This window comes from Hypanus sabinus, chromosome 14, assembly GCF_030144855.1.
Source record: "Hypanus sabinus isolate sHypSab1 chromosome 14, sHypSab1.hap1, whole genome shotgun sequence".
Lineage (NCBI taxonomy): Eukaryota > Metazoa > Chordata > Chondrichthyes > Myliobatiformes > Dasyatidae > Hypanus > Hypanus sabinus.
The window spans coordinates 58,908,168-58,922,483 of NC_082719.1; the positions used below are offsets into that span (position 1 = coordinate 58,908,168).

Genomic DNA, 14,316 nt, shown 5'->3' on the forward strand with positions numbered 1-14,316 from the left:
TCAACTAATTCATAATATCTCTGTTTAGTTCTCATAATTACATTTTCTGTTCGATATGTCTGGAGGGTATTATATTGTAGCTTCTTATTGACAAGTTGTCTTCGTTTTTCTTCTGTCATATATCTTTGGGATTCTTTTTCAAATTTTGTAATCTCTTTTTCTAATTGATCTATTTCTACCATATATTCCTTCTTAATTTTAAAAGTATAGCTTATTATCTGACCCCTCAAATATGCTTTCATTGCTTCCCATACTATAAATTTATCATCAACTGAATATGAGTTTGTATCAAAAAAAAATTGGATCTGTTTATTCATAAAATCACAAAAATCTTGACATTTTAGTAAAATTGAATTAAATCTCCATCTGTAAATCAATTCCTCCTTATCCATCATTATCAAGGCGGAATGATCTGACAGTATTCTCACTTTATATTCCACACTTTTCACTCTATCCTGAATATTCATTGATAATAGAAAAAAATCAATCCTTGAATAAGTTTTATATCTATTTGAATAAAATGAATAATCTCTTTCTCTTGGATTAATTCTTCTCTATACATCAATCAAATTTAAGTCTTTCATCAATGATAAAGTTAGCTTTATTACTTTTGATTTTATAACCGCCTTAGCTGACCTATCTAGAACCGGGTCTAAACAAAAATTAAAATCTCCACCTATTAATATTTTATTATGTGCATCGGCCAAATTCAAAAAAAACTTCTTGTATGAATTTTGCATCATTTTCATTTGGTGAATAAATGTTCATAAGAGTCCATAATTCCGAAAAGATTTGACAAATTATAATCACATATTTCCCCACATAATCAATTAGTACATTTTGTATTTTAATTGGTAAGGTTTTATTAACCAAAATTGCAACTCCCGTTGACTTTGAATTAAATGAAGTTGCAATAACACTTCCAACCCAATCTCTCTTTAATTTCTGATGTTCTGTCTCTGTTAAATGTGTTTCCTACAAAAAAAGCTATATCTCCTTTCATTTTCTTAATATATGTTAAAATTCTTTTTCTTTTCACAGGTCCATTAAGCCCATTAACATTAAAATTTAAAAAATTGAGTAAATTAGTCATTCATAATACCTTGGGGAATCTCTTTAAAATTCTCCATGTTGCTATGTGTCCCCCCCCCCCAATCATCCAGGCAAAAAAAAAGAAAAATAGAAGAAAGATAGATAGTAAAGAAAAAAAATAACAAAATACCCCCCCACTAATGTTGTGAATGAATAGAAACACAACACTACCCCCCTCCGTTTTATGGGTCATGGCAATCGCCATGATTACACACGTGAATCCCGCAGCAATCGATCAGAAGCTCCTCCAGCTCCCCCGTAACAAAAAAAAGATATATATAAATGAAGAAGAAAAAAAATTAACCTACTCCCAATTAATATTCCTCAATTTTTTATCTTGTTCCCCTTCTATCATATTCTTAAAGTATATTTGTATATTCTTCTACTCATAAATGTCCATCAAATCCGATCCCTATCTCAATCTTCATCTTTAATCCATTTCATTTCCATAATTGTTTACCACATCTTGCGAATATTAGGAAGTTCTTGTACAAACTCCTCCGCTTTCTGATGATCAGTAAAAAATCTTCTTTCTTTGTCATCCAAAAAATTATCAGTGTTGCTGGGTAGCTCAATATAACCCTTTTCCCATAAGATTTTTATCACTGAATTAAATTCCTTCCGCCTCTTCAAAAGGTCGTAACTTATATCAGGATAAAAAAGAACTCTCTTCCCTTCTATCATCAATGGCCCATTTCTCTTTCTGGCACCTTGAGCAGCTGCCTTCAAGATCTTTTCTTTATCTTGATATCTTAAACATTTTATCAAGATTGATCGTGGATTTTGATCTTGGTGGGGCTTTGGTCTTAAAGCTCTATGAGCCCTTTTGATTTCAATTAACTGACTTCCCTCTTCCATTTCCAAGATTTCCGGAATCCATTTTTGAAAGAATTTTATTGAATCTTCTCCCTCTATACCTTCTTTAAGACCAACAATCTTAATATTGTATCGTCTGCTGAAATTTTCGAGCACATCTACTTTTTCCAACAACTGTTTTCTTTCTGATGTCCAGGCAAGGATATTTTCTTCCATCTTGTCCATTCTTTCAGTGTTGTCTCCCATTTTTTCTTCCAACTTTTTAACTTTTTTGTCCATTTTCTTTTGTTTTTCCACCACCTTATCAAGCGTAATCTTCACATTTCTGATATCTGTTTTTATTACTTTTAATTCATGTATTATTTGTATCAGGACTTTACTTGTGTCTCCAGAAAGTTTTCCACCTTTAATTTCCTCCTGTTCTTCTTCTTCTTCTTCATCTGTGTTTTCCAGAGAGTCTGATTCTACTTCCGATTCACCTTCATTTTCACTTCCAGTCACAGTTGGAACTCGTAGTTTTGTTTGCACCTGTTTGTGCATACTCGTTTCTTCAGGCATGCGCAGCTCCCGCTGTTTCTTCTTAGAGACCGTTGATATTGCCGCAGCCTCCTGCCTTGCACCATCGGAGGCGACATGTACTTCGCCAGGAAGAGATCCAACTTGAGTAAGAGGTTCTGCCAAAATGTCCGGGCCTCTTTCCCTGCCAACTCGCGTTGTCTTCAAAGTAGTAATTCTCTTCTATATCTGGTTAGGAGGCATATCTAAAGATAGTCCTGAATTGTTTATAAGTAATTTCTAGAAGGTATTTATTAACTGTTCTTCACTTAAACTTTGTTTTATCAGTTTTTACAGGAGAGCTGGATTTCCACGTCTCGATCCTACGTCATCACATGATGTCCCCCTTCTCATGGCCCCTTCTGACTCTCCTAATTTCCTTCTAAGCTCCTTCCTGTTAGCCTTATAATCTTCTAGATCTCTAACATGATCTAGCTCTCTGAACCTTTTTTAAGCTTTTCTTCTTGACCAGATTTATTACAGCTTTTGTACACCATGTTTCCTGCACCCTACCATAACTTCCCTGTCTCATTGGAACGTACCTATGCAGAACTTCATACAAATATTCTCTGAACATTTGCCACATTTCTAATGTACTTTTCCTTGAGAACATCTGTTTCCAATTTAAGCTTCCTGATAGCCTCATAATTCCCCTTACTCCAATTAAACGCTTTTCTAACTTGTCTGTTCCTGTCTCTGTCCAATGCTATGGTAAAGGAGATAGAATTATGATCACTATCTCCTAAATGCTCTCCCACTGAGAGATCTGACTCCTGACCAAGGTCATTTCCCAATACCAAATCAAGTACAGCCTCTCCTCTTGTAGGTTTATCTACATATTGTGTTGAGAAACCTTCCTGAACACACCTAACAAACTGCACCCCTCTAAACCCCTTGCTCTATGGAGATGCCAAACTATATTTGGGAAATTAAAATCTCCAGCCCATCTAAACCCCTAGCTCGAGGGAGATGCCAATCTATGTTTCGGAAACTAAAATCTCCCATCACAACAACTCTTATTATTACACCTTTCCAGGATATTTTCCCTATCTGCTCTTTGATATCCCTGTTAATATTGGGCGGCCTATAAAAACACCCAGTAAAGTTATTGACTTCTTCCTAATCTCCACCCACAGAGACTTCATAGACAGTCCCTCCATGACGTCCACTTTTTCTGCAGCCTTGACACTATCTCTAATCAATAGTGCCACACCCCTACCTCTTTTGCCTTCCTCCCTGTCCTTCCTGAAACATCTAAAACCCGGCACTTGAAGTAACCATTCCTGTCCTTCCATCAGGACCTTGGCTTGCGAGGGTTCACTTTCTTTAAAGAGTCTAACATCAGCCTCTGAGACAGAGATCACAGGGTCATCAGATGCAGCAGGGATCTTCACAGCTATAGTTATATTCTTCCTTTCATAGCGGGCATAGAAGGCATTGAGTTCATCTGGTAGTGAAGCATCGCTGCCATTCATGCTATTGGGTTTCACTTTGTGGGAAGTAATGTCTTGCAGGCCTTGCCAGAGTCTCTTCACCCTTGAAATAGCCCTTCACAGATCATACCTGTGGCATTCAAGTCTGGATCGCCAGACCTGAATGCCACAGATCTAGCCTTCAGCAGACGACGTACCTCCTAGTTCATCCATGGCTTTTGGTTTGTGAACATGCAGTGTTTTTGAAGACACACACTCATCCACACAGATACTAATGAAGTCGGTTACAACTGCAGCATACTCATCCAGGTTCAAAGATGAATCCTTGAATACAGTGCAGTCCACCAATTCAAAGCAGTCCTGTAGATGCTCTTGTGCTTCCTTTGTCCATACCTTCTTGGTCCTCACTGCTGGTGTTGCAGTCTTCAGTCTCTGTCTATACTGAAGGAGTAGAAGTACAGCCAGGTGATCAGACTTCCCAAAGTGATGGCGTGGATAGGCATTCTTGATGGTGGTGTAGCAAAGGTCCAGTGTGTTGTTTCCTCTGGTATTGCAGTGATCTGTTGATGGTAATTGTTTAGTGATTTTTTTCAGACTGGCCTGGTTTAAATCTCCCAAAACAATGGTGAAGTGTTAGGATGCGCTGTTTTTCATGCATGTTGATCCCATTGTTCAGATCATCTAAAGCTTGATTGACATTGGCCTGAGGTGGAATGTATACTGCCTCCAAGATGACCCTAGAGAAATTCCGTGGTAGGTAAAAAGGAAGGCACTTTACTGCTAGATATTCCAGGTCTGGTGAGCAGAATTGGGAAAGTACTGATATATTTCTGCACCATAAGAGTTGTTCATAAGGCATACTCCTCCACCTCTGCTTTTGAGAGACTCTATAGATCTATCGTGATGGTGTGATCTGATCTGATCTGAGCCATCGATCTGATTCGCTGCATTCACCAGAGACTGCACATTTGCCAGCAAGATAGTCGGTATTGGGAGTTTAAAACCCCGTTTCCTTAAACACACTTGAAACTCCAATCTACAGCCATACTTCTTCTGTGGACGCTTCCATCCATAGTCAGAGTTATTTCTGTCATTTTTAAGCAGCGATAGTTCATTATTGAAATAGCTATGTTTGTTTTATTACAGCAAGCAGTGCAAAGTTTTCTTGTAGATACTACACTACTTGTGCACTTTTTTGGAAGAAAAGGAAAGGCTGAGCTGAATTTTGATGACTTTTACAAGTAAGTCACTAATTAAAATTTGTATTAATTTGATTAAATTGATGTGTGTTATAAAAATGCTAAGCATAAAATACTGATTAGCCAACTTCTATTTTAGCAATTTCCCCTAATTGGGGTAGTCTTTTGATGAATTCTATATATTTTTCAGAGAAACATTTGTGGGAATTAGTTAAAATATACTCAATCTAAAGTGATACATATATCATTAAGTACTTTGAAACTGTTGAGAGTTATTCTGGATAAACTTCTCTATTGCTAAGATCATTGGGGTTTGAGAATAGGAAAGTGAACAAAATGAATCAGTCCTCCAGTTAGAAAAAGTTAGAAATTGCCAGAATAACAGCGGATGCATATGATTGGCTATTAGATAGATGAAGTGATAAGATTTGCAGTAGCCACTAATAGAAAACTTATAGAAGATCCAACCAGATATAATTTTGAATTGTGTTTCTTGTGTTGATTAAGAAAAATGAGTCTAGCAGGCAGAATTTTTAAATGCAGCGTCATAGCATCCACTGTTGCACAGAGATGCAGTGCTAGAAGAGGAATCTGTGAAATCTTCCAGTCCATTAAGAAAATCATTACATTTTCCCATAGACCAGTCAAAAAATATAATTTTATTAAAGAAACCAAATTAGCATTTTAGAAGTTTAGAATAGATCTTAAATCATTCAGTCCATGCACCCTTAGCTATCCAAAATCAATTGCTGATACAGTATATTGTGTATCTAGGTATTCCTAGATTTTATAAGATGTAAATGAATACATTTATATTAATGTTTTCCTCAACACTTCCAATAAAATCCTATTCTGTAGTATAATAGTGCTCAGAATGACTAGAATTCTCCTACTTCCCAGCTCACCATTTAATATATTACATCTTCTCCCATCTAGAACTTTACTTATTCCATCAAAATCCTACATAATTTACAACAACTTTCCTCTTATCCCAGACTACTCCAGTAAAGTAATTTAAGCCTTGCCTCCAAACTGTGGGTATGCATTCTAAGTGAATTTTAAGCAAATCTAATTTGCTGCAGATTACTTTGGGACAATCTGAAATGAAACAATATTCAGCGTTCCTTCCCATTTGTGCAATTCCATTTCTGGTCAGAAATTTGTCACAGGAATTTAAAGCGGAATATTAGGGTTTTAGATTGCTGACGATGAAGAAACTTATGGCAGAGTAGTTTATCATCAACTGCAAAAAGAAATTATCTGAAATAAATTCCTACAATATTTCTGATCAAATCATTGCTATTTTGGGTTTTATCCTTTTCTCATAAAAATAAAAATAATGTTTTCATGAATTACATGGGTCCTGTTTGCTAGCCTGTGTTTAAAGGAGAATTATTCTATTATTATAAGGCTATTATTCTATGTTACTGTTAATTAGAATAAGGCTGAAATACAACCTTGTTTTATATTGAAGTTGCATTTTATATTTCTAGTTAATAGATTTGCAAAATATAAATGTACTGTAGAATATAACTTCATTGCTCTTTAAGGTGCTTGCAATTTATGAAAAAACTATTGCATTAATTGAAGGAAAATATAGCTTGTACAAAATTATGCTGATTTCAGTAATTCACACTATTGTGTCACATCAAGCAAAGTCTTTGGACAACACTTTGTTTTTTTTTCTCATAGCCTGTTATTGTAATACTATTTTAGATTCATGGATAATATACAAACTGAAATTTTGGAAACTGAATTCCTTTCATACTCCAAAGGAATGACCACAATTAGTGAAGAAGATTTTGCTCGTACTTTGCTACGCTACACAAATGTTGATAACACTAGCAATTATCTGGAGTCTGTTCGTCAAAGTATTCCTGATGAAAAGGTAATTTGTCTTTCCCAAGTTATCTGTAGCACTTTCTCTCAAAATAGTATAGAATAACTGATTTTAATATAACATTTATACATAGTTATTTTGTGATTATAAGAAACAAATTATAACACTGCTTTAATTAGATTTTCTTTCAGATCCAAGTCAAAAACACTTTGTATTAAATCACACTTTTTACATAGATATTTCATTGAGGCAAAATGTAACTTTAACAGATCAGGGAAGAGCTGAACACAAGAAATTAGTGGCAAAAGGTTTGGTTGAGCTATTTCAGAGAAAAGAACTAACGCAGCTGTAGTTACCGCACTTCATGGTATAGCAAAAGATAGGGTAAAATCATAGCATAAGTTATCTGACAAGTCATTTGGCATTGTTAACTCTTGGAGCCACAAAAGGTTATGAAATTCATTATGAAAATGACAAGATATTTTCAAATTCAAATGAACATCATATGTGTAATGAGAAAGGGTTACTTAATAACTTGGTTAAGTGGCCTTTAATGAAGAGGAATCTTATAATAGAATTTTGAATAAAGATTGAAAATAATTTAGCTCAGTTTGAAATTAGAATCTTTAATGTTTAAAAAAAGGCAAAGTGTTAGGTATGAGATCATTCTTGAAGATTGAGAAACTACATAAGATTTGACCATAAAGAAGCAATGACAATTAACTAAATAATTAACAGAGTTTAATTATTCTAAAAATACAAAAAAAAACAAAAAATATCCCTTTCAAGGCATAAAAACTCAAAAGGTAGTCTAGCTATAATTAGGATAAGGTCTAGCTTTTAATGTTGACAAAAGGGGAGTAAGCCTGGGGATTGGGAAAATTTCAGAATTTAATGAAGGAGAATAAACTGATAAACTAGAAGAAGGAAGAATTAGTGAATGACATACCAAGAAAAATGAGAATAAACTACAGCTGTTTCTTTGGAATTATATATAAAAAAGTAAATGTCAACATGGTCCATTGCAAATTAATGCATGAGACAATTATATTTATGAAACAGGAAATGGCAGAAAAATTACACAATTTGTGTATTTCTTCAAGGAAAATAACAGTAAACGTTCTGGAAATAGTAGATGACAACAAAACTGCAGGTCGTCCCCAGGTTATAAGTGTCCGACTTTATGTACAGTTGTTTGTATAGGCAAGCATTTGGGAGACTGGCAAGATGGACTTGTCATCTGCTGCAGGCAACCTCTGCTGTGTGTGCACTCAGGTTGTGGCATATTATTGCATCTTACAGAGAAATCTGAATGGTTAAGTACCCTGGTTTAACTATATGCCACCCTTAGTTATCATATACTTAAATATACTGCTGGATAGGTGTATCTCCAACTTCAAAATAGTTTGGGTTGCAGGTAGTTCTCAGAAATGAAACTGTATTGCAACTTGGGGAAGACCTGTAGAATGAATGAATATCTGAAAGAAATTACCCATTCATGGCACAATTAAATTATAGAATTTAATAACTCTGAAAGCTGATAACCACCTAAGATCTTTCTTTCTCAATCTTTTTTATTGAGTTTCGAGTAGATAAAAATAACAATGATGAAACAAAGAGATTGGGATTACATTAATAACGGTTAACGTATACAGAAACAGACTCCGAGTAACATGTGTAATCTAAGCCTCCCAATCTCTTAGTAACTAAACATGAAAAAGATTCAAAGATTTTTTTTTACAAAAGGGAAAAAAAAAGGTCCACCTAAACTAAAAAAAAAGATAAAAACAAAACAAAAACAAAAACTGGGCTGCCATGTTTCATTGGTTAAAATCATTATTTGTTATTAACTCCGCACCTCTATACACAAACGAAAAGTTAATGAGAAGGATTCAGAAAAGGTCAACTAACATCATATGAAAATGTTGAATAAATGGCCTCCAAGTTTCTTCAAATTTAACTTAAGGGTCAATAGTGCCATTCCTAATTTTTTCCAAGTTTAAACATATTATAGTTTGGGAAAAGCATTGAACTGTAGTAACGGGATTAGAATCTTTCCATTTAAATAAAATGGATCTTCTGGCTATTAATATAATAAATGCAATCAAACAGCAAGCTGAAGGGGATAATTGACTAGAGTCCATCACTAGTAATCCAAAAATTGCAGTAATAGGATGAAGTTGTAAATCAATACTCAAAACTGCTGAAATAATATCAAAAATATCTTTCCAGTATTTTTCCAAAAGAGGGCAAGACCAGAACATATGTGTCAAGGAAGTTACCTCAGACTTACATCTGTCACAGGCAGGATTTATATGGCAATAAAAACAAGCTAACTTATCCTTGGACATAAGGGCCCTATGAACCACCTTAAATTGTATCAAAGCTTGTCTAGCACACATTGAAGAAGTGTTAACTAGTTGGAGAATTTTCTCCCATTTCTCCGTGGATAGATACCTGTTCTCTTTCCCATTCATTCTTAATTTTATCAGATGTACCTAGACGTATTTTCGTAATCAGATCAAAAATGATTGCTATTAAACTCTTCTGATAGGGTTTAAACCTAAATTTTTTTCTGTAATTTCAGTTTGATGTGATATCAAAAAAGTAGATAAATAATATTCAAAATGTTTCTAATCTGTAGATATCTGAAAAAATGTGATCTAGGTAAATTATATTTATTAGACAACTGTTCAAAAGACATGAGACAGTTATCCATGAATAAGTCATGAAAATATATTATTCCCTTTTTTTCCATAAAAGAAAAGCTTGATCAATTCTGGATGGTTGGAAGAAAAAAATTAGATATAATAGGACTTGATAGGATAAATTTATTCAATCAAAAAATTTACAAAATTGAAACCATATTCGTATTGTATGTTTAGTTATACCACCCAAGATCTGATTTCCTGTATTTCAAGTTTTTAAAGGAGGTGGCGACAAAGATGGTGAAAGCACTGGTTGTAATTTTCCACCATTCCCACATATTGGAATGTAGCAAATGGACCCCCACAATATGACAAAGGAGGAGTGAGAAAATGAGGACAGATCAGTTAGATTTATATCAGCCAAAGGGAAAATTCTAGAATCTGTTATTTAAAAAATGGTAACATGGCATTTAGAAATAATGGTTGGATTGGACAAAGCCAATATAAACTCATAAAAGGGAAATAATGTTTCAGAAATCTGTCACAACTTTGATGTAGTTAGCAGAATAACAAAGTTATCCAGAAAGGTGCTGCTGGAATCAGTAATGCATTCCAGTTCATTATCTGTGTAGATTTGGATGAGCAAGTTGGAGGTTGAAATGTGAAAAGGAGGCAGGTGGGTTCTGGAAGATATGGACTGCTAATTGAATGGCCAAAAGATATGGTAAATGGAATAAAATGCTGAAAAATAGATTATAACTGTAGAGAAATTAAGAGACCACTCATTTGAATGTCTGGTCATTTCTATGACTCTATAAAAATTAAAAGATGCTGTTAAAAGGGACCTGGATATAATGTACAGAAATCATGGTAAGTTAAGCTGCATCAAGCAATTAGGAAGGTAAATGAAATGTTAGCTTTCATTGCAAGAGTGTTTGAGGATGAGTAAATATATGTTTTGCTCACATTATATAGGGCCCTGGTGAGATGGCATCAGGTTTTCCTATCTGTGCAAAATATACTTATGAAAGAGCAAAATTCACCAGATTGCCCTGTTACTGCCCATGAGAACACTGTTGGATCAGATCAGTTGGGGGAGGGGCACGGTGGAGGTCCCTCATTACAGTCCTTAAAGTACGTAAAACTAAGCTCTGAAAGGAGTTTCAAGATTTTGTCCCAACAGCAGGAAAAACAAGGTGCCCTTGCCTTAGAAGGGGGACTGAAAGTGATATCCCCTTACACCTGCTGTGATTTTCTTAGTAGGTGCATATTTGAGAGTTACTGTTGGAGGAATCTTGCTTGCTGAGTTGCTTGCATGAAAGTAGCCACCTTCTTGATGGTATTATGCTATACGTAGAGGTTAGAGAAATGGGCCACATTTTGGAATGCCAGAGACTGAACCCAAAACAACCATTGATCACTGTAAATTTCAGTGTTTTTAAGGGCAGGGCTTGTTCTGCTTTCTTCTCTCATCCCTCATGACAGTGTTAGATCATGTAAGCCCTTGATGCCACACATTTCCTTGCCATTGAGGCTAGGGCTGACATTTTGCAATAAAGTGACAAATCCACAAAATGTAAGTATATTCTTGTTGCAGAAGTCGATGGAAAGTGGAAGAATGATACTGGCAAAATTGTGCCTTTGAGTTTGAAATGTGTATGAATCTTGAGGTAAAGTGAAGTTCGAGAGAGTGAGTACAGACATACTGTGACAAAGTGGAAAGTGGCTCCAGTAGTGCTACTAGGACATTATACATCGAACCAAAGTGTGCTGATGTTACTGTTTCATGATACTAATTCTAATGATTCATATCTCAATCAGTAGAAGCAAAACCTAGAAGATTATATCATTTTAATGCATTTCATACATTCTCTATTTTGTTTAAAAGCCTTTAATTTAAAAACTATCTATATCTGTATAGTTTGTAAACTCCCTTATCACTAAGTAAAGATTCATTTTAAAAGATTCCTGAAGTATAGTGAAGTATATTGCTCATCACCCCGTTTGTTGACAATCAATGTCTGTTATCAATTGAGTATCCCAGCAATGAAAAAATCCTGTAGTAAGTAAATGCATCTTTGCAAATCAATGCTCCTGGTGTAACAAGTAATCTTTCAGGTTTGAGATGTTTTGAGTTATCCCATTGGTTTTGTTTATAATAGGATTAAGTTAACATATCACAGATAAATGTGAAAGCAGTTGTAATTGCTTTAAATTGTTATATTTTAGTTGTGTTTGCAGTTAAATGTAAAACCTGTAAAAATCTGTTTATTTTCTACAGGAAACTATCTCATAATGGTTTAGAAACATGTATAAGTTCATGGTCTGATCTTGTTGACGGTTCTTCTAGTACTTATGATTAAAGCAAAATTTTAATTTAAACTATATTGCAATTTTGAGTGTCAAATGTGTCACACTAAATATTAAATAGTTCTCTCTATCCCTCCTTCAGAAGGAGGCAGCACCTTAAGATATAGGAGCAGAATTAGGCCATTTGGCTCATTGAGTGTTCTGCCATTTCATCATAGCTGATCCATTTTACCTCCCAATCTCCCACCCGATAACCTTTCATGCCCTGAGCAATCAAGAATCTATCAACCTCTGCCTTAAATATACATAAAGACTTGGCCTTCACAGAAGATGAATTAGATTCATATTTATTATGGTATTATATAGCACTAAACTGACATCCTACTATTCCTTACTATTCCAGTCAGTCACTTCAAACTCAACAGGATTTTCTCTTCTCTTCTGTCTTCTCATCTTTGTCCACAACAGGTTACTACCCTCTTCCTTCCCAGACCTGATGAAAGGTCTCAGCCCAAAATGTCAACTGTTTGCTCGTTTCCATAGATGCTGCCTGGCCAGCTGAGTTCTTCCAGCATTTTGTGTGTGTTGCTTTGGATTCCCAGCATCAGCAGATTGTTTCCTGTTTGAGGTTACTACTTCCTTTTCATTTTTTGCTGTCCTTTAACTTGTCTTTCTATTCCTGCTCGTCCTATCTCTCCAGAAAGATATTGCTCATTCTCATATCTGGGCTGCTACCAATATGGGGTTCCATAGATAACTTGTAAAGGAAAAAGAAGATTAATAATAGAAGCTAATCCCAAGAAGATTTTATCTCGCCAACCACTCCTTCTTAAATTGTTACCTTTAACACACCTCCCAGGGTCATTATTTTATTTCTCCTACCCAAAATTACAGGGATCGCAAAATTGTTAACAGAGGAAAAGGCAACTGTTCATCATCTTTATAATTCATTAATTGTGGTTAACATAGCCCAATTCTGTTCAAGGCCAAAATGTTATTTGCAATAATATAAAAAAATAGGAGCAGAATTAGGCCATTGAGCTCATCATGGCCGACTTATGGAAGGAATGTAATTCCTTACTAACCTTGTTAAATAACAAGAGATGGGTTTTGCACTTTGGTTATTGCATTACCTCCCTTTTTAATATTCTCTAGTGCAGGGGTTCCCAACCTTTTAAATGCCATGGGACCCCTAGCATTAACTTAGATTTAAATATCTGAAGTTGCCCTCAAGTGCACCATTTTGGACAGCTAATTGTCTTCTCTCAGTGACATTCATCAATCAAAAGGGTTTCATGTCTACAAGTCTATTTTATGGTCACCATTGCTGATATAATGTTTTATTTGAGCTACCGGTATATTAAAATAGTTAGTATTTCATCTTTTATGGTAAAATTTGAACTTGTGGTTCTGGATGTGGGTTATTAATTTAGTAGTAGAAATTATAAATGATTTTCAAGTGACTGAGATATGATCCGTATCTAATATATTATGTAGCATTTTGGAAATAGTTTTTAATATCTAGGTTATTAATCCATTTGTAACAATGTACATTCTTACTTGCCTTGTTCCCTTTTGCTGTGTTAGTTAGGCACACTAAAAAGCTGAAGGTAGATTTAATTGGAATACTTATACTTATAATACCGTTCATAATAATTATAGTACCGTTCATAATAATTTTATGTCTTTATTTTTTATCTACCTTGTAAGTTACAATTTAGAACTCTCAATTGCCTTTCTTGACCTGAAACCATATAAATAAAGTGAACAGTGTTGTGCAATGTTCTGAAGGTTGGTATGTGTTGTCTGACATGAAAAAATTCTTATGTATGATATCAAAAACCAAAAGGTCAGCCTAATTGGGCGATGTTTGTTGACACTAGAAGTTCCCAAATGCTGTAAGCAAATAATTAGTACATGGCACTCATTAAAAAGTAATTTTTCTAAGTGCTATTTTAACTGAATTATGTCAAAAAGGTCAGCTGAAAAAAACCTTTGATCTAATCGGAAGAAAGTTTACTGACCTTCAAAAATTTTTCACTCTGTGATCATGGAGTCTAGTATTAACCTTCTATTGCTGGGTCATATCACACATGAAGTGTTAGATTATGGAACCCATAACAATAAATCAAATATAGTACCCATTCAGTTACAATTAAAGGCCTCTTAATTGACATCAAAAACTATTTGAGTCTTGTAATGGTTCACTTGATATTTAAGTTATTTGCATTTTAGGGGATCACTTTTGATGAATTCAGATCATTTTTTCAATTCTTGAATAACTTGGAGGATTTTGCCATTGCAATGCAAATGTATAATTTTGCAAATCGATCAATTGGGCAAGGTAAGTAAAACTATTATTCCATTGTATTAATTTCAATTAGCCACAAAATATGGGAACAATTAATTTTGATTATGTTTTT

At 34.6% G+C, this 14,316-nt stretch overlaps 1 protein-coding gene across 6 annotated transcripts in view; it reads left to right on the forward strand.

Annotated features, from left to right (window-relative positions):
- The window catches only part of micu3a (mitochondrial calcium uptake family, member 3a), a 152,844-nt gene that overhangs the window by 112,508 nt on the left and 26,020 nt on the right, over positions 1–14,316 (forward strand). For all 6 annotated transcript variants that reach the window (XM_059989270.1, XM_059989268.1, XM_059989267.1 and 3 more), the window contains 3 exons: positions 5,043–5,137; positions 6,812–6,983; positions 14,129–14,237. In XM_059989270.1, coding sequence (XP_059845253.1) covers positions 5,043–5,137; positions 6,812–6,983; positions 14,129–14,237 — 376 coding nt within the window. The remainder of the gene's footprint in view (positions 1–5,042; positions 5,138–6,811; positions 6,984–14,128; positions 14,238–14,316) is intronic.